This window comes from Saccopteryx bilineata, chromosome 1, assembly GCF_036850765.1.
Source record: "Saccopteryx bilineata isolate mSacBil1 chromosome 1, mSacBil1_pri_phased_curated, whole genome shotgun sequence".
Taxonomy (NCBI): Eukaryota; Metazoa; Chordata; class Mammalia; order Chiroptera; family Emballonuridae; genus Saccopteryx; species Saccopteryx bilineata.
In genome coordinates, this window is record NC_089490.1 from 32,507,201 (window position 1) to 32,533,276 (window position 26,076).

Consider the following 26,076-nt stretch of genomic DNA (forward strand, 5'->3'; position numbering starts at 1 on the left):
TAGTTTACTATACCTGCAATAGGAAATAAAGACAGTAAGCAAGGGAGAAATCTCAGGCAAAATCCTCAGAAGACGTCTGTGGCCCACCCCATAGGAGCTCCCTGGGTGCTAGAACCACCTCAGAGCTGACCCATCGGAGGCAAAGGGCTTGACACATGGATACTACATACCTGCTGTGTTGATTGTTAGTTTTAGTTAAATGCCCAGACATTTCACTGAGGAGAGGAAATATAAAACTGTAATAAGGGTTCTTGGGAAGCACTGACATTGTTCACTATACCTCTCTTCATCTAATTTTTCTCTTACGCCTGACCAGGTGGTGGCGCAGTGAATATCACATCGGACTGGGACATGGAGGACCCAGGTTCGAAACCCAGAGGTCGCCGGCTTGAGCATGGGGTCATCTGGCTTGAGCAAGGCTCACCAGCTTGAGCCCAAGGTTGCTGGCTTGAGCAAGGAGTCACTCGGTCTGCTGTAGTCCCCTGGTCAAAGCATATGTGAGAAAAAAAAATCAATGAACTAAGGTGCCACAATGAAGAATTGATGCTTCTCATCTCTCTCCCTTCCTGTCTGTCTGTCCCTATCTGTCTTTCTCTCTGTCTCTGTCACCAAAAACAAAACAAAACAAAACAAAACAAACCTGCGCCATTATGTGATCCGAATTTCAGAGGGGCCATGCATCTCTAAATGTCCATTCTCCAAGCCTACATCAACACAGTTGATTTTCTATGAACCTAATCTGTAGTTTTCTGTCTAGAAAAGTTCCTTTTTTGACTAAGAAAGAGTCATTTTCTATTAGTTGTAACATAAGTTTTGAACAGTACAGAAAATGAGCTATAGGGGGAAAAGACCTCCAGAAAATGTACGGAATCTGGTGTTGGTCAACTGACTGAAATAGGGTGAGAGACAACAAAATTCTCGTTAATACTCCAGGATGGGAGTCAAACAGCTCTTAGCATAAAATAATGGCACTTGATTAAAGGCATTACTAAGGTCATTAATAATTAAGGGCCATTTGAAGGCAAGGATCTGGGATATTGTGGGTCTTATGCTAAGAAACAATATAAATGGTATAAAGAAATCACAGACTGAGAGGTAAGTAATTAACTCTGGGTTTGGAATGTTTACAGAACCCCTATTCCCCCAACCTCAACAAATCTAAACACTAATAAGCTCAAGGAATTATTCCAGTAACACACATCCTAAAGTTTAAACCTCTCTGCCCTTAACCTAATAAGGGGGCGGGGAATAAAAACAAAATAACTCCAAATAGGATTGTTTCATTCATCTTTTCTTTTGTCTATTCATTTATTTCAGTGATGTCTATAATACTTACATTGGCACTTGGATAGCTGTGTAACATAACTGAGCTAATACTACATGATACACAATCTTTGTTTTAAGGAAGCTTTCAGTTTTATACTTTAAGATATACAGAGACCTAAATATAAGAAACACATATTTAATAAATATAAAATATTGAAGACATTAATATATTAATTAAGTTTGTTAATCCTCATTAGGCTAAAGCTAATAAAAATACAGTTAATGATAAACTGGCTCAGGAAAAATTATGTTTGGTTAAATAATTACCTTGAAAATACTGGACAGTCAAAATATCTAATCTAGGTAACACATTCCTTTCCACAGACACACTCTTCCTGATTCTACAAAGAAGTTCCCATTAGCTTTTGTAGAAAAAAGTATATTATGTATCTATCATCTTTACCATATGAAAAAGTAATTGTCTACATCATCCAATCAACTTGATACTTAAATGTGTAAAGACTTAACCAGCTGTTATACTTTAAAAGTTACAGTTCTCTGATTATAACAATTTTTCTTCTAAAATATTCAAAGTTAAACCTTAAATTCAAAGAACTTATATATGATTTCCTGATGTTGGAATCATACCAAAAGATTTTAGAGTACAATTAAGGTCAGTGCCTAACAAATATATGAATCAGATCTACAGCTCTGGTTTATCAATTCAGTGAGATATGCTGAAATTCAGGTGAGAAAAAATATGATGAAATTAAATTGATTCCTTTTGTGAGTCAGAACTATTCTGGTCAAAAATTTTAAAACATTTTTTATTGTAAAAGATACTCACTTACTTTAAACTACTACCTGAGATGCTTGGTGAAGATGCATGGCCTGGTTATTATTATCTTATTGCTCTTCTTGTGTTGCCTTCATACCGTCTTCAGCAAATGCAGTATCTTCCCTTGCTATATAAATGCTGCTAAGGTAATCATTTTTATTGAACTCCCTTAGCAATGGTTTCATGTGGCATACGAAATGTTTAACCAAGTCTCAATTGTTTACCATTGCTACTGCTATTTTAGAGGTTATTGTTATTATTGCTACTAGACGATATCAGATGAAATATCATTTCTGGACCTCCCTGAGGAACCATGCAGTCAGATATCTAAGGCCATTGTTACAGAGAATAAGCCCTTGACAGTTGATCCTTGGACAAGGAAAGTACAGTGATTAGCTCCATATGACTACCAATACAATACAAAAGTATCTTCTTCACTTAATAGTTTCTGTAATTCCTGTTATCAAATTAATCTCTTTAAAATTGTAGCTACAAGTTTGTATCTAGAGATTGAATCCTGAACCTGTTGAAACTGAAATATATTATGTAAGGCTAGTGGCCATGGCCGTGGCCATGCAGGTTCACATTGGATTCGGAATGGTGGAGCTGAAGGATTGTGGGCCATTCCGATTATTAGAGTCTTGCAATGGCAGACAAGCAAGTGGGCAGGGCAAACTGCTTCTCCCTCTCTCTTGAGGCTGATGAGCAAACAGGCCGGGGTGGGGTGACCCTTTCTCTGGCAAACAATAGCAAAAATGGCCCATTCCAATGGCAGCAGGCAATCCGCAATTTACAATCTGCCGCCCTGAGGGGAGCACCAATCAGGTAAATACAAGCCTAACACACTTGTTTGCCCAACTCATTACTTGCATTAGGATGAGACTTTAAGCTAATAACATCACCCTGATCACTTCCCAGACATAAATATAGTAAGAATAGGACCAAATAAAAATAGTACCCAGTAGTATATTGTATTTGGTTGCTTAAGTAGTAGAGCAAATGGACAAAAGGAGTTTCTTGTATCAGGAACCCATGCAGGAAAGTCTAAACTGTACTTTTGAGGTATATGAGCCTCTGGATACCTGAGACAGAAATGACAAGAATCAGTAGGATGATAGGTGAAAAGCAATGTAGTCTTTCTACTCCCCCATTATTTCTCAAGATCAGCCCTTGAAGTACAAAACACAGCAAATACTTTTCTAATGTATTTTATTCACCATAATATTCTCCTTTGGCAAAGTTTCTAGTTATAAGGATATGCAAAATGATTTTTAATCGTGTGTCTCCCACGAGAGAATAAAGTAACCATTTTTATCAAAAAAATAACTTTATTGCCTGACCTGTGGTGGCGCAGTGGATCAAGCTTCGACCTGGAACGCTGAGGTCGCCGGTTCAAAACCCTGGGCTTGCCTAGTCAAGGCACATATGGGAGTTGATGATTCCTGCTCCTCCCTCCCTTCTCTCTCTCTCTCTCTCTCTCTCTCTCTCTCCTCTAAAATGAATAAATAAATAAAAATTAAAAAAAAAATAAAATTAAAAAAAAATTAAAAAAAATAACTTTATTTTAATTAGAACATATAAGAAACAATGAAGAATATAATTATAACTACCTCTGTGATTTAACAACTCCCTTAAAAACTATTTGACATGTCCAGCAAAAATTAACTTTGGTTACTTTCTCTTTTATTATAATGTAAATGGGACAGGCTCCTGAAGTAGAGCCTGAGTTTAATTCCTGTGGGGAATATAAATATTTGAGAGATACTGTGCATCAACAGTGATTCTAGAAATAAGCTGTTTAATGCAGATCTCTGCATCTGCCCAAAACTAACACTTCTGAGAAACCAAAGCATAATGATATTGACATTCAGGGCTCTCGTTACATCAACCAAGTGTCATTCACCAGTGAAAAAGAAAAAAAGGAACTTGGAACAAAATTGTACCTGATGTTTATTGTTCTATAAGTTAAATCCACAATAAAACTATGTAACAACCAACCAAAGAAATCTCAACAGTATATAGGAATAAGCATTTATTTACTCACAAGTCTTGAGCTAATCTAAGTTGGCCAAAGCTTGGCAGCTCTCTTTATCTGATTAAGCTCTTTCATATGTCTGTGGATCCTTAGCTCCAAGAGTCTCTCATTCTCCTGGAACAGCGAGCTAACCTAAACACATACTTTTGGTATTGGTAGAGGTGCAAAAGAGAAAGCTTAATCAAAAAAATTCTTTCCAATGCTTTTTTTCCTATCACATCCACCAATTTTTCATGAGACAAAGTAAAGTAATATGGTCAAGTTCAAAGATAAGGAGAAATATGCTTCAACATTTTAATGAGAGAAACTTCAAAATTCAATGACAAAGGATGTAGTTACAAAAAAAAAAGGGTGACTGAGTCTATTAATACAGTCTAACATAACCCCCTCTGTAGTACGTAAGAGTTGGTCCCAACTTCAATGATTTTCTCTATTTCATGGGCCCCCAGAGCCATTACATTTTTTATTGGTGATTTTCATTTGCTTTAAAACACATATTTATCACTTAATCATCTCATACAAACCATTCACAATTAATTTAAATATAATCAAATGTCCATATTCATATAGCCGTAACTTAGATAACACCCCTTCCAACCTGCCTATTTGGGGTAGTAATTTAGAGGCATATGTTATCTGAAATTTATTCATTGGGAAAGGTTGATACCACAGGCTAGCACCTGAACATCTTTTAATGAGGGGCCCTAGGAGACACCAATGCACACGGATGCGACAATGAGGTGGCAAGGATAACAAAGAATGTGAGGAATGCCTCCCATCATTCTTTAAATTGTAGCTAGAGTCGTTTCAGAAATTATGTTTGGCTTGAACAAATTTAGATATTCATCCACAATTATTTAACAATAAGCTCTTCCCACTGAAATTTTTCAGATTCCAATTTCAGAGTTTTTATACTCAGCTTAGAACTTTCACTAGGATCCTAAGAAAAATCATGAATAAAATTAAAACATCAGATTCTTCTGACTTCCTACATTTTCCTGCATCATTGTATGCAATGCTTGGCAAAGCACTTTTTTATTTTTAATGAGAGGAGAGGATATAGACTCCTGCATGTGTTCTGACCAGGATCCACCAGGTCAACCCTCATCTGGGGCCGATACTCGAATCAACTGAGCTATCCCAAGCACCTGAGGCCAATACATGGACCAACCAAGCCATCCCTGTAGGAGGGGAAGAGAGAGAGAAGGGGGAGTGAGAGGGGAAGAGAAGCAGATGGTTGCTTCTTTTATGTGCCCTGACCAAGAATCAAACCAAGACTTCTGCATGCCAGGCCAACGCTCTAACCACTGAACCAACTGGCTAGGGCAAGTTCTGTCTCTTTAAGTAATGTTTATTTTTTTTAATTGGGTTGGTTCATTTAAAGAAAATAAAGGGTCCTCTTCACATTCTTTTCACTGGCTTGCTTAACATAAACTTGGGTTGTCAGGAATTCAGGAGAGTTCTAAGAACATGTTCAAGATGCAGGAGAAGACCTGCCTTAAGAACACCATGTAACCTGATAAATGTGGAAACTCCAGAAACTTGATCAGTCTCGATTTTGAAATCATGTTAAAGGTGCCATTTAAAATAGCATTTCTTTTATTGTCCATGATTAAAATAGCTTTCTTTAAGGCCAGTTTCTTTGCAGTGAACTCTGTTAACTAATCTGTTGGCCTTCTTAACTTCATGCTTCCTAGAGTCATGCCTATAGTAATGTTGGTATAGTTTTCTCAAAATTCTTTTGCCACAAGAATTATAATGAACACTAATTTCTTTCTTTGTACCAAGCACTATACTATATCATTTGAAAATATTAATACCAATAGTCACAATAATAATCAAATAGTTATTGTGATTACTTCCAAATAAAAATGAGGAAACAGACTCCAGAACATTACAAATCATGTATGGCATGTTAAGGACTGAGGATATTATTCTCTAGGAGACGAGGAGTAATTGAACAGTTTTAAGCCAGGTAATGACATGATCAGACTTACATTTTATATCTAAAATTGTTCCGATGGTAGAATTTACCTAATCTTAAATTGATTTGACAAAGACAAGAATGTAGGTGGAGGCTTGTTCAGAGGGAATCATAGTAGTAGTGATGAGCAATAACAAGGGCTAGAACTAAGGCAGTAAGTAGCATTGTTAATGGATTTTATATAGCTTCACCTCACTTTTTAACCATATGTAAACTCACCATAAGACTTTTCTCATCAAATAATTTTTTAGGCAGCCCTTATTAATATATGAGAATGGACAAGTATATAAAATATTTTTTGCTGTTCTCTCTTGCCAAAATTTTGTATTAACCATCTATTGATAGTTGGGTTTACCACCATGTTTACTTTTACCCTGCTGCCTGATAGCTTACATTACAGTGCAGATACAAGAATGGCTAACTGCTATAATAAAGAGAACCCAAAATAAAAATAAAATCAGTCTCTTTTCCTCCCTGTCTCCCCACCTGTTCCCCCCCCCCCCAATCTGGCTGAAAAACCTCCCATTCCAACGTTCCACTTGAAGGATAGGGAAGGAGAAGGAGTCCAGAGAAATCCAAATGAGGAAAACGTTGAACACACCAGTTCACTCTCATTCCTTGGCGAGAACTTAGTTATGAGGCCAGGACTAGCTGCTGGGAATGAAGGTTTCCAACTAGGCAGCTACATGTCCAAGATGAACAGCAGAGATTTGGGGGAGATACAAAAGACTTCCTTAAGATTTTTATACAATTACCTTAAGTATTTTTATTTTAATTAACTCCAGAATTAGTTTCAGACACTTTCTGCTATCATTCAAGTCCCTGTATGAGCTGACATATGCTTACATAAAGGGTATTATTTGTTTCCAACTTCTGTCAATTAAATTTATTTTTTAATAAAATTAAATTTCAAAAATACCACTTCAGTCTTTCCCTTTTTATTTTTTATTTTATTCATTTTAGAAAGGAGAGAGAGAGAGAGAGGAGACAGAGAGACAGAAGGGGGAGGAGCAGGAAGCATCAACTCCCATATGTGCCTTGACCAGGCAAGCCCAGGGTTTCCAACGAGCAACCTCAGCATTTCCAGGTCGACGCTTTATCCACTGCACCACCACAGGTCAAGCTTTCCCTTTCTTGACTGAAGTTTATTTATCCGACTGTAATGCATTTTCACCTCCCCAAACCCTAAGTCTATATATTCATCAGTTCCCAAATCAAATGCTTCCTCTGCAACAGAGATTGACTTGATTGATTTCAAGGGAATAACCCTTCATACATTATCATCCAGATCTCTTTACTCATATCTCTAGATAGGTGTTTATTATTTTCCTTTTTTAAGACTTTCATTCTGGCCTGACCAGGCAGTGGTGCAGTGGATAGAGTGTCGGACTGGGAAGCGGAGGACCAGGTTCGAAACCCTGAGGTCGCGGGCTTAAGTGTGGGCTCATCTGGCTTGTGTGCTCACCAGCTTGAGCGCAGGGTGCTGGCTTGAGCATGGGATCATAGACATAACCCCATGGTCACTGGCTTGAGCTCAAAGGTCACTGGCTTGAAGCCCAAGGTTGTTGGTTTGAGCAAGAGGTTACTCGGTCTGCTATAGCCCCCAGGTCAAGGCACATATGAGAAAGCAATTAATGAACAACTAAGGAGACTAAGGAGCTGCAATAAAGAATTAGTGCTCTTCATCTCTCTCCCTTCCTGTCTCTCTGTCCCTATCTGTCCCTCTCTTCTATCTCTGTCACAAAAAAGAAGGAAAAAAAATAAAAGACTTTTATTCTAAAACATTTCATGCCTATTTATATTTATTTCCCTTATGAATTTCCCTCCCACATAAACTCTGGGCTTGGTCACATGACTTACTGAAACTTTTAGTACAATAGCAAATGTGATTTAAGAACTTATAAAGGGCTTGCACATAAAGCTGGCTTTCTAATTTCTCCAAGCAATACTGTGACCACTAGCATGTAAAAAGCCTGAGTGAGCCTACTTGAAGACATATGGTCTAACCTCCACCTTCACTCCTAGGTGACAGCTAGTGCAAACCAATACCCTGCACTAAGTGCCAAAAAAATGTGAATGAGACTATCTGAGACCATCCAAATCCATCAGATGCACAGACTGCAGCTGCAGGAGTGAGTTCAGGTAAGATCAATAAAACAATCAGAGCTGAGACAAGTCCAAATTTCCCATCCACAGGATTATGAGCTAATAAATCATTATAACCCACTAAGATGTAAGGGTATTTTTTATATACTTTATACATATTTAAAATATTAATAAACAACCATTTCTATTACCACTCATACTAAATAATAGCAGTAGAAATAGTTCCTTCCTCAATTAAAATTACTTTCCCATCTCTTTGGCATAACCATTATTCTAAATTATAAATATTTAAATCATTACCTTGCCATTGTTTAATGTGCATATATAAGGCTATATTATTTAGTATTACTTTATTTTGATATTTATAGAAAACTACATCATAACGTCTGTAATCTTCTGCAATGCACTTTATTTTTTCAACATTATGTTATGAGATTTAATCACAGAGTTGTGGCTTATACATTTTCAATGGTATATATTTGTCTATTTACTATAGATGAACATCTGCATTATGTCTGGGTTTTTTAGATTAACATATATATATATCTGTTTGTTTTTTATCGTTTGCTAAATATACACTTGTCATAAACCATCTTGTGTAATTTCCTTGCTCAGATCTACACAAATGTTTCCATGGCAAATACTTAGAACAGGAATCACTATGTGGTAAAGTATTTAAATGTTCTTGACATCATTATGCTTAATCATTTTCAAAATTATTTCACCAACTTATACTCCTATTAGCAGCATAATGACCCATATTCTCTCCAACAGTCAATGCTAAAATAGTCTAAAAATGATCTGCCAATCTGGTGTGAAATGTTACTTCATTGCGGTCTTTATTTGCCCTTTCATAAAATGTTGTGAGACTAGACATTGTTTTATATTTACATAGCCAAAAAGCTTTCTTTTGGGGGGATATGCCTATTAAAATTTTTACTCATTTTTACATTGGATTGTTCCTATTCCTTTTTTATCTATTGTTTTACTTTCTTTTCTGTCTTCCTATCTTTACAGTGTGTCTCATATAAAATTAGTGAATAAGCAGGAACTCAAACTCCTCATTAAGGAAAGCTACTTGGTTTAGGCAATAGAGAATGGCATATGTTAATCTACATAGTTTTTTTTTCCCCACAGATAATATTAGAGTAAACAGATTTAGAACGCTTATTTCAAAACAGAGTAAACATTTGTCTTTCTAATTTGATTGTTTGTCACTCTCCACATCCTTGTGAAGAGATGCTTGAAAGAAAAAGTAAGAAAACAGACTTCTTCAAACTGTCCATCCTAGTTAAACATATAACAAACTTGGCTAAATTCTTCCGAGTCAACTCCCACAACATCATCTAGGATACAGTGCTCCCTAAGAGGGCTGTTAGAAACTCTGAATAATAAAACAGATAAAATACAGAGCTACTTAAAAGCTTTTTTCAGGCTCTAGAGACCAAATTTGAGGCAATGATATTTAAAGCTAGTAAAATTAAAATAAAAGAAACAGTACACATTAAAGATAAGTATGGGGAATAATAATCCATACATTCTATTTTTGTAATCAATATGAACACATGATATATGATCATCTCAAATGATAAATAAAATATCTTAACCCAGTCATAATAATGTCTACCAACAGAATAGTTATACTAGTAACACAACTTCAAGAAAAATTTGGACTAATAGTCACATTGTTTCCTTGTGATGTAATTTTTTATTAGTATATACAGTTCTCTCAAAAACAAACCTTCATACTAACTACATCCTGATGTGAAAAACGTTTTAGTTTTAAAAACAGAAAATAGCTATAATTTTAGCCCAATATAAAACCATGTAAACAAAAGAAATTTTAATAATATACAAAGGAACTTAGAGGAAAGAAGTTAAAGGCATTATTGTACCCTGTCAATGCTGAGAAATAGGGATGATCAAAAATGTCAACAGCATGTCTATGAAGGTTTTTTCAAAGTATTTCCTCAGAGAGTCAATTGAATATAGTCAGTAGAATTTTAAACCAGAGATGCCTTTATTTTGTCTCCTAAACCTTTTATGCTACCTTGAAAGCTCCTCCCCTCATTACATATACAGAATTGATGAAAAATAATGTATTAGTTTTTTTTTATAAAAAACTCATGCATGTAACATATATGTCTATAATATTCTGTACCTGTTTCCAGATATTTAGCTTCATCCATTGTTTCTTTTTCCTCATTACCATATTCACTTTGCAAAAGCTCCTTGGACTATATAAATGCACGACAAGCACAATTTACAAAATATATAAAGATGTTAGTAAACTTATTTTATTTTCTGCAAAACACATAGCGTTCAACTGCCCTTTCTCAGTAAAAAGAGATAACCTGTTCCATAAAGTCCTAGAGCAGACAGGAGCAGGACTAAGTTGACTGTTTTCATGTAAACACCTATTTCCCATGATGAGGCACAGTTAAGCATGATTAATAAAACCTGGAGAAGGGGTCTCCTTTATTGCTAGTACTTTGTATCTGCTGTGTTGATCTCACTGATTACATGGCTCTAAATACCATCACATGGCGATGATTTACAGATTCGTATCTCTGGCTGGGACCTCTCCATGAATCTTAGGTTTGGTGTTTCAGGCCACTCTCTGGACATCCCAGTCAGAAACTAACATGCCCCAAATCAAACTTGAACTTCTTGAAGCCATCCCGCCCCACCCTACCCTGACCTGCCCTATGCTGGAGCCCAGCGAAGGTCTCCTCCTTCCTTCCATTTCTGCAGGTCATAGTAGTGGGAATCACCCTTCGCTCACTCTTCTCTCACACCCCATTAGCAAATCCTATCAACTCTACCTTTCGAACATGTCGAGATTTTGATTATTTCTACCATTTCCACTTTAGGCCACGTGATCAGACCCTCCAAGTGTTATTCCAATATCCCCTAAATTGTCCTCTCTGCTTCCGCTCTCCACACAATAGCCAATGTCCCTTTTAAAAACACAAGTCATGACCTCTTTCACTCACACCCTCCTAATGGCTTTCCATACCTGGGTCAACTTTAAAGTCCTTACAGAGGCTTTGAAGACCCTACCTAATCTAACTTGCTGCTGCCCGCCTAACCTCATTTTCCTCCTCTCTCCCCACCACTGGTTCTACCGTGGCCACACTTGCCTCCTTGCTATGTCTCAGAGATGCCAACAACAGTTTTGCAATTGTTGCTGCCTTAAGAATGCTCTTGCCACTGATACCTACCTAAATCGCTTTTTGTCTCTACATTCCATTCTGCATCACTACTATCTGAATGAGGCAGTGCTGTCCACGGTTAAGGGGGCCTTTTTGCCTCCCGTCATTTAGAAGTACTAAACCATCCTGTGGGCTCCAGGAGGCGCTACCTGCTTTACTCAGACTTGCCCTACAGGTGCCAACTCAAGATGGCAGCGAGGATGACCCTGACCTCGGCTCCTCCCAGGAACACACAGAAACGGGTGTATATGGAACAATATTCGGGGCGGGGGAGAAGTCGGCTGACCCTTTCGTATTCAGCAAACGAGAAGAAAGCCACCTGGAAGCACAGGAAAAGCTGAGACACAAACTCGCTAGAAGCCCCACACCCAGCACAGTGACCAATGATTAGGAGGGAACTCAAAACCCCCAGCGCCTCCCTGAGGAACAAAGGGTCCCCCATTGGACACCTGAGCGATGAGCCCCACGAAACATTTGGCTTTCAAAATCAGTGGGGCTCAGCCCAGTGGTGGCTCAATGGATAGAGCATCGGACTGGAACGCGGAGGTCCCAGGTTCAAAACCCTGAGGTAGCCAGCTTGAACACAGGCTCATCAGCTTGAATGCGCGGGGTCACTGAGTTGAGCAATAAATCCTAGACATGACCCAGTGGTCACTGGCATGAGCAAGGGGTCACTCATTCTTCTGTAGCCCCCTGGTCAAGGCACATGAGAAAGCAATCAATAAACAACTCAGGAGCTGCAATGAAGAATTGATGCTTCTCATTGCTCTCCCTTCCTGTCTGTCTGTCTTTATATGTCCCTCTCTCGAAGTCTCTCTCTGTCAAAAAATAAATAAATAAAAAATAAAACAAAATCAGTGGGGCTCGTGCCCACAGACCCGCGGAGCTGGAGCAAAATGAGGAACAATTGTGAAAGGGCTGCGCACAGACTCACCTGCCCCCACCCAGCACAGAAGCAGCCCTTAGAAGGACTCCCTGGCTTTGCGAAAGAAAGGAAAGAGGAGTATTTGCACCTTTTAAAGGGGTATCTGAGGGCCAGGGTCAGCTGGGCTAGTCTACGGTGGCCAGTAGGTGCCGTTTCCCTGCTCTCCTCAAGGCAGTGGGGGCCACCTTTATTTTATTTTTTTCTTTTTCTTTTTAAAATTCCTTCTTTTTTTCTCTTTCTCACTCTTTTTCTCTTTTGCATTCCTCTGCTCCGCTTCGCTAAAGACACTGGGCACTCTCACTGCGTTCTTCAGAGGGCCCGTGTCACCTACCCAAGGGGAACTTCCACGCCTGTCTGCTGGCCTGGCGTTGATATCCGCGACCTGGTTTTTGGAGCTGCTGCCCAAAGGACATCCCTTGATCATCTGCCTCTGGAGGCCAGGGGGTCTTGCCTTCTGGGTTCCCATGGCAGTGCAACAGTAGGAAAAGCAGACCGTCACCCGGGAGGACTGCACAGACCACAGACTGACACAGACTGTCAGCCCTTCCGAGAAAGAGGCCGATGTCTTGTTGGAGGAGCTTTGGCCTGAGAAGAGCAGCAGCTTCTGGTGTAGACACTCAGGGGAGCCTCATCGTGGCGCTCCCCTGCCTCTTTCCAGCTTGCAGGTATTTTCCAGAAAGGAGCTTAGAATCCTGTCTGGTTTTGCAGTTGCTGTCAGATGACATGACCACATCGCCTGGTCTGGTGGCCAGTGGGGACTTTAGGCTTGAGGTCCCAGAGGACTGTATATATTTGCATTCTTTAAAAGCTGCTGCCTGATGCTCTGGCTTCCAATCAGCCTGAAATCTAGGTGCTGATTGAAACCCCCCACTCTGGGAAACTGAGTGGTCTTGGCACACCCTCAGTTACTGGGAGCTATTAAAAATAAAATAGATTGCTTGGAAATTAAGAAGGTTTGAGAGACAATCAAGAACTGGGGCAACGTTGAATAGTAAGGTTTATCTCTTACACAAGGCCAACCCTTCAAGACTGGCGGACATAGCTGTTTTATCTAATGAAGAGAAACCAGCACAGAGAGTCAAGCAAAAAGAAGACAAAAAAAGAAGTATGTTTCAAACAAAACAATAAGATAAAACTTTGGAGGGGAAAATAAACCTTAATAAAATGTGATTAAAGTGCCACAAAAGTAAACAATACCTTGAGGATATTCATTTTAAAATAAGAAAGTTAGCCTCCTTACTGTCTTGATTTTGACAGCATTTCTTTTTTGCTTGCTGTTTATTTTCAATTAAAATAATAAATTAAGCCACTTTCTATTTTTCAAATCACTTATAGAGGCCCTGGCCGGTTGGCTCAGTGGTAGAGCGTCGGCCTGGCGTGTGGGGGACCTGGGTTCGATTCCCGGCCAGGGCACATAGGAGAAGCGCCCATTTGCTTCTCCACCCCCCCCCCTTCCTCTCTGTCTCTCTCTTCCCCTCCCGCAACCAAGGCTCCATTGGAGCAAAGATGGCCTGGGCGCTGGGGATGGCTCCTTGGCCTCTGCCCCAGGTGCTAGAGTGGCTCTGGTCGCTGCAGAGTGATGCCCTGGAGGGGCAGAGCATCACCCCCTGGTGGGCAGAGCGTCGCCCCTGGTGGACGTGCCGGGTGGATCCCGGTCGGGCGCATGCGGGAGTCTGTCTGACTGTCTCTCCCCGTTTCCAGCTTCAGAAAAATACAAAAAAAAAAAAAAATCACTTATAGAACATCTCTGAGAATATCTTTATAATAATTTTCAAGGAATTAATGAATGTGCGAACGTGGTAAGATTTCTTTTCATCTTACAATGTAGAAGTACAAGATTATTCCAAATAACTATTATAGCTGAAATGCTATGATGCATGTCTCAGAAGCAGGAGTGCTCAGTGCTTTATTAGCAAGATCATACTCATCTGGTTTGGTGTATTTGGTCATTTTGAAGAAAGTAGCAAATGAGAAGGGCCTCCAGAAATCAGTAGAATATCAGCAGGGAGAATTTAGGGGGAGCTTTCTGAGCAATGGAAAAATCTTATCAAGGCCCAGAAGCTGTATTCATATATTGAGGATACAAAAAGTAATTTATTTTCACTTAATGATAGGCCAAGATAATGAGTGTGAGATGAGATTTTATTGGGCCTATTATCTTCACTAGCCAAAATTCAAAAAATATTCTTCCTTCTATCATAACATCTTTGGAGAACTGTTTGTTTTCTCATAGAGGTTTTATATAATTTTCTAGGTAGAACACCTTAAAAAGACTTACTGACATTAACTTGTTTGTTGAATACAATATTGTGGCTTTTCAGCTTCAAGAACAGTAGTTTTTAAATTGTGAGTCTTAATAAATTTAAGAAGGGAATAACACAATGTGTCAATATAATATTATTTTTTGTTTATTAATTTTTATTGTTGTTTATTAATTTTAAACAGGTAACTTAAAAGCCATTTTATAAACTATTTTATGAGACATGGCAAAAATTGAGTAGGCTAAGTGGTAGAGTGTGGCCCAGTGTATGGATGGCCTGGGTTTGATCCCTGGTCAGTGCACACAGAAAAAGCACCCATCTGCTTCTCCACCCCTCATTCTCTCACTTCTCTTTCTTTCTCTCTCTTTCCCCCCTGCCTCCATGGCTCGATTGAAGCAAATTGGCCCCAGGTGCTGAGGATGGCTCCATGGCCTCTGCCTCAGGCGCTAATAAACGACTCCATTGCTGAACAATGGAGCAGTGGCCCCAGAAGGGCAAAGCATTGCCCCCTAGTGGGCTTGCTGGCTGGATCCTGATCTGGGCTCATGCAGGAGTCTATCAGTCTGTCTCTGCCTCCCCTTCTCTCTCTGAAAAAAGGAAAAAAGAAAAGGAAGGCATTCTTTACTCACAGATGTGATCTTTCTAAAGCATATACTCTGTTCATTTTTTGCTTGCACATCTCAAAGATGAAAGTCAAGAAATTGTTTCAACATAACACACATAGTCTTGTCACAAAAAATGGTTTGGCTTCACAAACCAATTTTTGAAGCTGGTTGAAAGGATCAATTTTTATTCGTTTTCCATATTTGCTAGAAAATAATGTATATTCTTGGATGTTCTATACATGTTCATTACATCTTGTTTGTGAACTGGGAATATCTGCATATCTGATCTATCCTCACTGATATTTTTTTCCTCTTACTCTATCAATTAATGAGAGAGGTTTGCAAAACCACTCACTGAAATGGTGCACTTTTAATTTCTTCTTGTAGTTCTATCACTTTTTTATTTTATGTAGTTCTATGTCTTACATATAAGCTTAGCAATGAGACCAATTAAAAGTGTTATTGATGTGTTACAATTCTCATTTTTTTCATAATGATTGTTTTGTATTAAAATGCAAATATACTTTATAATAGTTAATATTTTACCTTCATTTTACTTTCAACCTTCCTAAGCTTTTAGTTTCTGATGTTTCTCTTTTTAAAAGGATGTAACTAGTTGTTGAAGTTATTTTTTTAAATTCAGTTCGGAAATAGTGATCTTTTCAGTTCATTTACATTTAATGTTAGAAGATAACGTCTAGATTTAATTCTATATACATTATTACAGGCAATATTTCCCCTTTGCTATGTTTTTTTTATTCTTTTTCCCTTTTGTGTCTTGTTGAATCGATTGCACATTACCACACTGCAATTATTCCCTCTACTGTTTAGGATAAGGATCAACAAACTAATCTATGGGCCAAATCCTACCCACCAGCAGTTTTTCTAAGTAAGATTGTATTGAATACAGCAACACATATGAGTGTGCATGTTATCTATGGCTGCTTTTGTATCACAGCAGCAGAGTTAAGTAGTTGTGTTAGAAGCACAGAGCCCAAAATATTTACTATTATGTCTTTTCTAGAAAAACTTTGTCAGTCCTGCTTTCAAATATGCACACTATTTGTTTTCTGAAGTTAACCAGTCGAATGTAATCAATGGCATCTAGTAAAATGTAAAACCTATATTTCCAACGGTCCACCTTCCATCATACAAACTACATTTGTAGTGGTTTACTAGAGTTAACCCTATTTAATACTATTTAACTCTCTTTTGCTTTTTTAAAACAATAGTTAGATGTTATTTTTGCTTTTCCCTAAGTTTACTACTTACCTTACCCATCATTTTTGTATATTTTTCCTCTTGGGAATAATTTTCTTTCTTCCTGAGGTATAATCTTTAGCTGTAGCATAGCGATCGATGATAAATTTATCGGTTTGAGAATGTTTGTATTTTGCCCTAATTTTTGAAGTATTTTACTGCATACAGAACTTTAAACAACAGTTATTTTTCCTTAGTAATTTGAAAGTAGTAATTATCTGTTGACTGACTCCCAATTTGAGAAGTCAGCATTGATCGAAATGGCAGCTGTTGACCCAACACTCTCCCTGATTCCCTGGAATATTGATTAAATGGATATTAGGACTCCCTTCATTTTCCATGGACTTCAAGTTTGTTGGGAGTTTTGCATCACTTTATCTATCTTAATGCTTCATTTCGGATAATTTTTTCAAATCTATCTTACAGCTCAGTATTTCTTCTCATCAGTAACATTTAAGCCACTATTTAATACATCCTATTAAGTTTAAATTAAGTATCATATTTTTCCATCCCAAAGATCCTAGTCATTCATTTAAAATACAAGGTGGGACAAAAGTAGGTTTATAGGCTCTCTTAAGGAAAATAATAAAATAATTAATAAATAATAATAGAAAAATAGTTTCCCATCCTCACTATAAACCTACTTTTGCCTCATCCTGTACTTTATAGTCATATTTTAATGCTGTCATCTTTAAAACACAGAAGATATATTTATTTAAAATATGTATATATGTGTGTTTCATTAAAAAAGTGCATAACGATGTGTGTAATCTAAGATATCTTAATTGCCTGTGGTTCAAGGTGAGAATTATTTTCCTGTTATACCTTTTTCTGTAGGTACGTGCAGCTTTTTAAATAGGTTCTATTCTATTTCACCAGGTAGTAGTGGCCACACCAGACAACACAATCAGTTTAGGTCCCATTTGAGACTCGTTAAATCTTGAGGTTGTTTATACAGTGCTACCTCTCTCGTTTTCCTATCTGTAGATTGCAAACTTTCAGGTTGTACTGCATCTACCCATTCTTTCCTCATTGTGTACATACACTGACCTCGAGGCTAACTAGTTTTCAAGTCACCTGCCACTGACAAATTGAAACTAAGATGCAAAAGTTAAATTGTAAGATTTTAAATTTCTAAATTTTTTTTTTGTAACTTTTAATGGCTATATCTACCCTTGTTTCTCTTTGGTAAGCCTTTAATAAATATCACAACTGATTTTTGAAGTACTTTTTGCTCTTTTTATATTTCTCACTTGGATAGAGTGTCACTTTCCTATCTAAATAAGAATAAATACTGGTATCTATTACCTTTCTTACTTTCTTTTCAATTATGATCTTAACCAAACTTGATAAAAACAGATTTATAAAAATATATATTTAGCAATGTATAAGCTTTACTGGCAAAGCCATCCTCACTTTTGACTTTAAAAAGTGTGAAGCCAAAAAAAAAAAAATTTCAGTAAAAACATAGAAAAGGAGATTATCTGTGATGGGAATTGCGTGATGGATTGAGCACCAGGCTTCATGAATGGATATGAGATGGTGACTTGTATTTGACAATGAGGATTTTTTTCTCTCCCTCGAATGGAGCCACAGCATGAGCTAATTATTCGTGGACATTGTCTTGGGAGATGATAGTTGGCAGACTGTATAGTAGCCAGGAGACTCTGGCTCTCATTTGATAATGGTGATACAGGGACTCTAAACAATGAGAAAAAAAAATAATTTTGAATTTTCTTTGTGTTTTTCTTTTTTAGTTTTATGTAGATATTTATTATTGCCTTAGTTTTAAAGAATTTGAGTGTTTGAGAGTTGTACCTTCTATTTTTCAAAAAGGATTAGAGACACATTTTAAAGCAAAAATATGTAAAGCAGAAAAGTTAAAAAACAAGCAGAGAACAAATAAGTCAATATATAACTAGCTAAAAAGACTTGAGTAGATTGTCTCCTAATCAAATAGGCCAAGTTATTCTGATTTCTAGTAAGAGCTTGAGTACAAATACTAATGTTACTATAATAGTTATTTGAGAATATGAGACTGAACATATGTGTACATGTGTATACAAATATACATATACTCTAACTTGAAAAAATATGAAAATACGGATGCCAATAAACTCCTTCCTTAAATGAAAGAGAACAAAAAAAAAAATGAAAGAGAACAAGTGAGGAATTCTCTCATTCTAATCATTTTTGCTATTTAAAAAATTTCTTTGTTTTTGAACAGATTAATATTTAACTCATCGAATTTTGTTTGCTTATTTAACAGAGTTATTTATTAACACAAAAACTAGTTTTGGCAATTAAAAACCACAAAGAATCATGTAATTTACGTACCTTTTGAATCTGCTATTCTTACAGTGTCAGTTTTTGATATACTTACGTGTTGTATCCCTCTTAAATAAAGAGTCAAATCAAGAAGCACAATAGAAACTAGCATCACAAGTTTAATATATTTTAAAATATAGAAATATATTTAAACAGCACATTTAAAGAATAATATAATAGATTTCCGTTTCTTATTCTTACAATGGTATACCATTAATTCAAAAATATATTACTTAATGTAACCCCAATATAGTTATCAAATCTTTAAGATAAACTGTATTTTAAAACAACATAGCAATATACCTGAATTACAGACAAACCCATAACATTTTTGAAGCTATTTCTATGTTTATTCGAAAGATCCAAAAGGGTGATTAATAATTGGTGCTTTATGAATATTCTAGATGAAGTATAAATAGTCCTAACCATGGAGCCACCATAAATAGCAAGTTATCCATCTATCATTCTTTCATTAATCAGTGTTCATTAAAGAAAGCCTCAGAAAACAGAGAGAGAAAATAAATTAATTTCAGGGAGAAGAACACACATGCACATACATACAACAGAAACTTCCCATTTGGAATTTTTTGTGCTTGGAGGAGGGTTTAGAAAATCCCCTTACAAAATAAGGTTTTCATTGAGCTCATTCTCAGAGATATGAAAAATGGATTTCAGCTGTTCTTTTGAAATGGCAATTCTGTCAAAGCCATTCTGGGATTTTCGGTAATTTACTCCAGTTTAGTTTCAGTGCTTTTACCCTAAATACAACCCCTTGCATCGCATCAATCAGGGGACTTGGTTCTAAAGGAGAGCTAAAGAGAATGGCTCTGTCGGGGTCCGCTCCAGTATGTTTTATGCATGCACTGACTCGAGCCTGTGGGGAGGGAAGTAGAGCATATGTAAATGTTTCTTTATTTTGGACTCCTATTAAATTAGAAAAAAAAAATCTGTGGCAGTAGTGTTCTAGATAATAGGCAGACATGATTTATTTGAGGTAAGAAGGTTGTACTGCAGTTTTTTAGTGTTAACTTGGAAAGTTATGGACATAGGCTCAAGCCTGTCTCCACAGAGTTCCTGAAGCTTTGAGCTCCTTGCAAAATCTACAATCCACCAGCCAAAAAGGAACATGCTCTTACAGTTACACCAATTCTGTTCAAGCAAACAGTTACAACAATTATGTGCAATCTTTCAGATTCTACCATTTATTTATTCAAATCCAGTTCAACATTTCACCTTATCTAATGAAGCAGAAACTCTACTAGAAAAAAAAAAATGTGTTTAGCCAAGAATTTGTTTGGATGGTTTTTTTTAAGTTTTACTTCTAAATAAATATCCTGTCATTGGCACAACATAACCAAATGCATTCAGTTTCCTTCAAACAATATAGTTAAGGGTCAAAGGAGTTCTGTCTAATTTAAATATATGTATGCAATTGTTTTAGAAAAAAATGTTGAAATGGAATTGAATTGGACTTAGCATATCTCATTGAAAGTAAGACTGGGCAACATATTGTATAATGTAGTGACATATAAAATAGATTTTATTGATAAGGCATCCACAAAGGAGAATATCTATATACCTTTAAATAAATAACAGTGACTATATACATGATATTGTACATAGGTTGAGAGATGAAATGAGCCAGACTAATTTCACCCAATTCTCCTTTTGTCTGCAAGTATACTTTTTATTGTATTCATAAACTTTAATACAGATCTTTTTTTCTTGTTTCCATTATTATTTAATATTAGTGGCAGCCACATGAGCGCACCACCATATTTCTGTATTTTTTCAAAATGACATTGGAGCTGTCATCAAAGTATAACACAGAGATGGCGTTTAATTTGGTTGGAGCACAACAAGGCTTTGGTACGTGGTCAGGAAACATCAGATGAACCTGGGAAAGAAAAAATGTTTTGTTTTGTTTTTAAGAATTAAGGTAGATATTTTGTCTACAGCCTTAAAATAGTATGCTTGTCTTATCACTCATAATCAGGCACACCCTTCAGCTGACCACTATTATCCTCTTTGTGTTCAATAGCTGGGGTGGGGTGGGGTGGGAGGCTGGTGGTAGAGGCTGTATTCTTAAGCATTAACACCTAGAATCAACCCAGCAGTTCTAATTATGTTCTGGGATCGTAAAAAAAAAAATCTTCAAACAAGTAAGGAAAATTCCCTCTCTGGTAAAGCCAGTGGAAATTTTTCTGGGGAAAAGAACCCAGCAACTAGCACTGAGTTGCCTTTGGTTAATAATGACCTCTATTTACTTCATGAGAAATATAGAAGTTATAAATGTAAATCAATAAAGCCACACAATTGGACTATAGAAAGATTTGGATCTAAGAATTATTTTTAGAAGGATAATGCACCCTTTGAGTAGTGAGTTGTTTTTTTTGTTTTTTGTTAACCCTTTGAGTGAGGTCGTACATGAATGTTCGTACTACTTGAAGGCTTAAACAATAAGTTTATAAAAGGTATGCCAATTTTTAATTTTCCGTGGTAAAGAAAGCTGAACTATCAAAGCAAAATAAACTCCAGGTAGAATCCAATGATTTCAACTCTTCTCCAATAATTTTTTTTTTTTTTTTTTTCACAGACTGGCTGGAGTTATCCTTTTACTTTCTTTCTCCTCTAGACAAACTCCAAAAAGGCAGCCTAACCTAAATCGGAAGTAAAGAGCCTAGATATTTCACAAAATGACTATCCACCTCCCCTCAAAGCCTAAAAAGGTAGCTGTATATGGAAAGTGACATGCTTAAGTAAGGAGTTTATTCTCATTTTGATCAGACTGGCAGTCTGCCTATGGTTTGAGCAAGGAGCCAGAACCCGGTTCCCCCATTCCCACCCATCTACCCTTCTCCTTCCCTCAAAGGAGTTTAAGGGAAGTCCTATTGATGAGCCCTAAGGGATCTACAAAAAGCAAATAAAGCCTCTTAGAGTTTGGCTGTACAATGTCCTGGCTGAGATGATATAAGAACCCTGCAAGCGGACAGAAACAGCAGGAAAAATGAGGTGATCTGACATGGACTTAAAATTTCCTAAGACCTCACAAAACTAAAAGCTGGATAGTTTCTACAAATTTCAGATGCAGCTTGTGTCCCTCATCAGCGTTATCTTCCATAATGCACACATACATGATTGATAACCCCATTTCAATGGAGCTTGGCAGCGTCGCGAAGCAGTTGCTTCAAAAAAAAAAAAAGGATTATTCTCGAATGGTTTCTCAAACGTATTAGCCACAAACATGCTCTCCTTTAACAACAAACATGCCTGTCATTTTGTTTTATGTCCTGCACAGAACAAATATAGAGAGTGCACAATGCCAGGAAAGAAATCAAACTTCCCATGTATGCTTCAAGATTTGTGGTGACTTATGTCCCACATCCCAGGACAGGGATACAGAAAGGGTCTTGCTCCAAGTGCATGTCAGATTTTTTTTTAATGTTTTCTTTTTTTTTTTTTTGACGACTTCTAGGCTACATCCCTAAAAGCTGACAATATGTAATTATTTATTTATAAAAAGAAAAAGAAAAATGACAGAAATGATAGTATTTGACAGTTATTTTAAGCATTGCTTAGTCTGAGGAAAATGTTGATATCCTACATACATATCTCAGGAAGAAAGGTCTACTTTCTGAGCCATTGGAATGACAGTAAAAAGAGGCAAAGAAGATTCTGAGAAATTAAGTGCCTTTTTTTATAAGCCGATAGTGGCTGTTCCTCTGTGAGCCTATAGAAAGACAGTGATCATGCAGTCTCTTCAAGGCATGAAGCAGCAGCATTCTTCTCTCTATGATCAGCTTTCAGTCAACGTGAATTCAGAGATGTGGATAAAAGGCTAGACTTCATGGAGATTTTTTTCTTTCTTTTACCAGAGGAAGTTTGACTACAAACATGAATCCTTACAGAGCATGCCTGCTCCCATTCCCCAGAAATGTGACCCTGTACCATGAAGTACTTATCTTTACAGATAGCAAAGATAAAGGCATAGGAAATCCTGAAATTCCTCTAGGAATTTTTTTCTATACTTTGTATATGGCACGGAAGTAGTAGTCAATCGCATTGGTCAAGACTCAGAAAAAGAAGAAAATTTACAAATGAATGACTACCTTTCAAAATACATATTTGTTTTATCTGTTTCTCTTTCACCATGTTTTTTTCTCAAGGTTTTGACAGTGCCCACATTCTAGTTGTCACAGATGTAGCTTTTCTGTAGTACCTATGAAGTCAGTAAGACACCAGCAAACATTACCTTTCCAGAGTTTAATGTCCGTTTTTGTATATATACCAGTCCTCACTCAGAAGAGAACTGAGATACTCTTTTCATCAGCTTTAAATTTTAAATTAATTGTAGAAATAATAACCTCCAGAAGGGTCAACTTCTCATGAATTCTAGCAGTTACTTTTTTTTTGGTAATTAACAAGCCTCATACACAAACACAGATTTTTCCCCCCATTAGCTACTGCTCTCTTACTGCCATCCACCAAATAACCCCATTGCCATCATGAATTCTGGAATCTAATATAATTTGTTCCTTTTCTTCTCTCTGAATTACAATAGTTAAAATTTTCATATAACTCAAACATTAATTTGGAATGATATCACGGTTGATTGCATCTCCTCGAATCCTCTCACTTTCTCTTCCAGAGGTTGTCCCTCTGCCACATCTGCATAAGGCAGGATGTCAGACTCTCAAGAGCTTTCATGAACACATTAAAGAGAGTACATCCAATCAGAGACCATGAAATCAACATTTAATTTTTTTTCCCCACAGAAATAAGCCTAGGTTATTACAGATTAAATCACTATTGAATTCCTGAGTCTGGAAGGGGGGGGGATGACAATTTCCACCTTAAAGAAAAAGAAATGTGTCTTCTACTTATATTCTATATTGAAGAACTTTCACAAAGCCACAGTGTGTGATGAAACATTCTCAAATACAGCCCTCAGATGAAATTCACTACAGCTATCATTCAATGGTTTTTGCAATGATTACTAATAGATTGCTAGGTTAGAAACAGTCACCAAGAACCTGAGTACCCCTATTGTATATAGTGAAGAAATCAGGGCAGAATGATCATATTATGTGATTACTCCAACTTTCTTTGCTGAATCCATCCCCGATCTGGAATCAGGATTATTTTTAAACCAACCCGAATTTACTGACTATACTCATAATTTGTTACTTTGGCTCTAAATATGCCAAAGAAATTTGAGAAGAGAAGATAATGCATTGATTACTACAAACAGATGCTTTCCTTTAAAATCACTTTAAATGGGCCCTGGCCGGTTGGCTCAGCGGTAGAGCGTCGGCCTAGCGTGCAGAGGACCCGGGTTCGATTCCCGGCCAGGGCACACAGGAGAAGCGCCCATTTGCTTCTCCACCCCTCCGCCGCGCTTTCCTCTCTGTCTCTCTCGTCCCCTCCTGCAGCCAAGGCTCCATTGGAGCAAAGATGGCCCGGGCGCTGGGGATGGCTCTGTGGCCTCTGCCCCAGGCGCTAGAGTGGCTCTGGTCGCAACATGGCGACGCCCAGGATGGGCAGAGCATCGCCCCCTGGTGGGCAGAGCTTCGCCCCTGGTGGGCGTGCCGGGTGGATCCCGGTCGGGCGCATGTGGGAGTCTGTCTGACTGTCTCTCCCTGTTTCCAGCTTCAGAAAAATGAAAAGAAAAAAAAAAATCACTTTAAATGAAGCTTGCATCTTAAACCAGTTTCAATCCTGCAAAAGCAAAACATACCAGAGTTTGAACGATAGCATGGTTGGTGGCATTCATATGGGCATTGAGTGGAAAGGAGCATTCTCCATCACAGTAAAATGCAGCATATCCTTCTGGAGCTATAATCCAGTCCTAAAATGCACCAAAAAGAAGAAAAAAGTAATACCATCAAAAACAATAATTCTTGAAATATTCAAGTACATATAAATCTTGACAGGTTTCTTTCTCTTCAATGTCCAACAATTAGTCTAATAGAATAGCCTCCCCCAAGCCCTTGATTTATTTTTAAGTTGAAGTTCATACACACACACACACACAAAGTATAAATATTTTCACAAAAAAAATTGTCCTCTGTAATTTCTCCCAAGAGGTTGCTATGTACAATATTCATAGTATGTATAAATCCATGAATAAAACTATAATCATGAAATAGCATTCTAAATATTCTTTAAACAGGAAATGATGAACTCTGGAAAGTTCAAGTAAACCAGTAAAAACAAAAAAAGGAAAAATGAGATATTTCTCGTTACTTCTTAATTTATTTCTGGTTGTAGAAGCTGAAACCTCTTAAAACTTTAATATTTGTTCCCTGTACTGTTTTTCTTTTCATGCATATGTTAACTTCATAGTCTCTTTAGGAGAAATAAATTGGAGCCTGATCAGGCAGTGGTGCAGTGGATACAGTGTCGGACTGGGACACTGAGGACCCAAGTTCGAAAACCTGAGGTCACTGACTTGAGTTCAAAGGTCACTAGCTTCAAGCTCAAGATTGCTGGCTTGAGCAAGGGGTCACTGGTTTGGCTGGAGCTCCCTGAACTCACCAAGGCACATATGAGAAAGCAATCAATGAACAACTAAGGTGCTGATGCTTCTCATCTCTCTCTGTCCCTGTCCGTCCCTCTCTCTCACTAAAAAAAAAAAAAAGAAGAAGAAGAAAAAAAAGAAAAAATAAGTTGAAACAAATTCTTGAAAACTGTACATGAAGAATTTTAGGAAGCTAAAAAATTGGCATATATAACAATTGCTCTATTTTTTTCACCCATAGAGGTAAAACTTGGCCCTAGTAAAATTTGAAAATATTTACATTTTCATATTACTTCTCAATAAGATAGCATTGTTATAGGATATTATAATCTAAAAACTTTAATTTAGGCCCTGGCTGGGTGGCTCAGTTAAACAATAGCAATTTTTTTCCACTTTCTAAACATTATACATTTCTTCTTCAACATAGTTTTTCTTTTTACTGTAAAACCTATTATGTTTCAATGGTAAAATAATATCATAGAAATAAAAATAATGTAGATAATCCATATACTGAATAGTCAGGTTAAAAATAATTGGTTACTGTACTGAAAAAATTACTGACAAAGCTTGGATAAACTCATGAGTTATCAAAAAGCAGAAAAGTAGCTCAATTGATTGATCATTCTTACCTGCCATCCCAGATCCCGGAAACTCACATAGAGTTCATGCTTCTTACAAGCTTGCTTTTGTTCACTTGTATTATAATCTGAAGATAAAAATCAGATTTTAAACA

The 26,076-nt window shown here is 37.1% G+C and overlaps 1 protein-coding gene across 2 annotated transcripts in view; it reads right to left on the bottom strand.

Annotated features, from left to right (window-relative positions):
- BMP5 (bone morphogenetic protein 5) overlaps positions 1–26,076 on the bottom strand; it is a 174,197-nt gene that overhangs the window by 24,009 nt on the left and 124,112 nt on the right. Inside the window, exons 5-7 of one of the 2 annotated variants that reach the window (XM_066252793.1) lie at positions 25,973–26,049; positions 24,561–24,671; positions 18,942–20,720 (exon numbers count right to left, since the gene is read on the bottom strand). In XM_066252793.1, the coding sequence (XP_066108890.1) occupies positions 20,571–20,720; positions 24,561–24,671; positions 25,973–26,049 (338 nt within the window). In that variant the 3' untranslated portion in view covers positions 18,942–20,570. Of the gene's footprint in view, positions 1–18,941; positions 20,721–24,560; positions 24,672–25,972; positions 26,050–26,076 lie in introns of those variants that run through there. The other variant, XR_010728200.1, reaches the window with a different exon arrangement.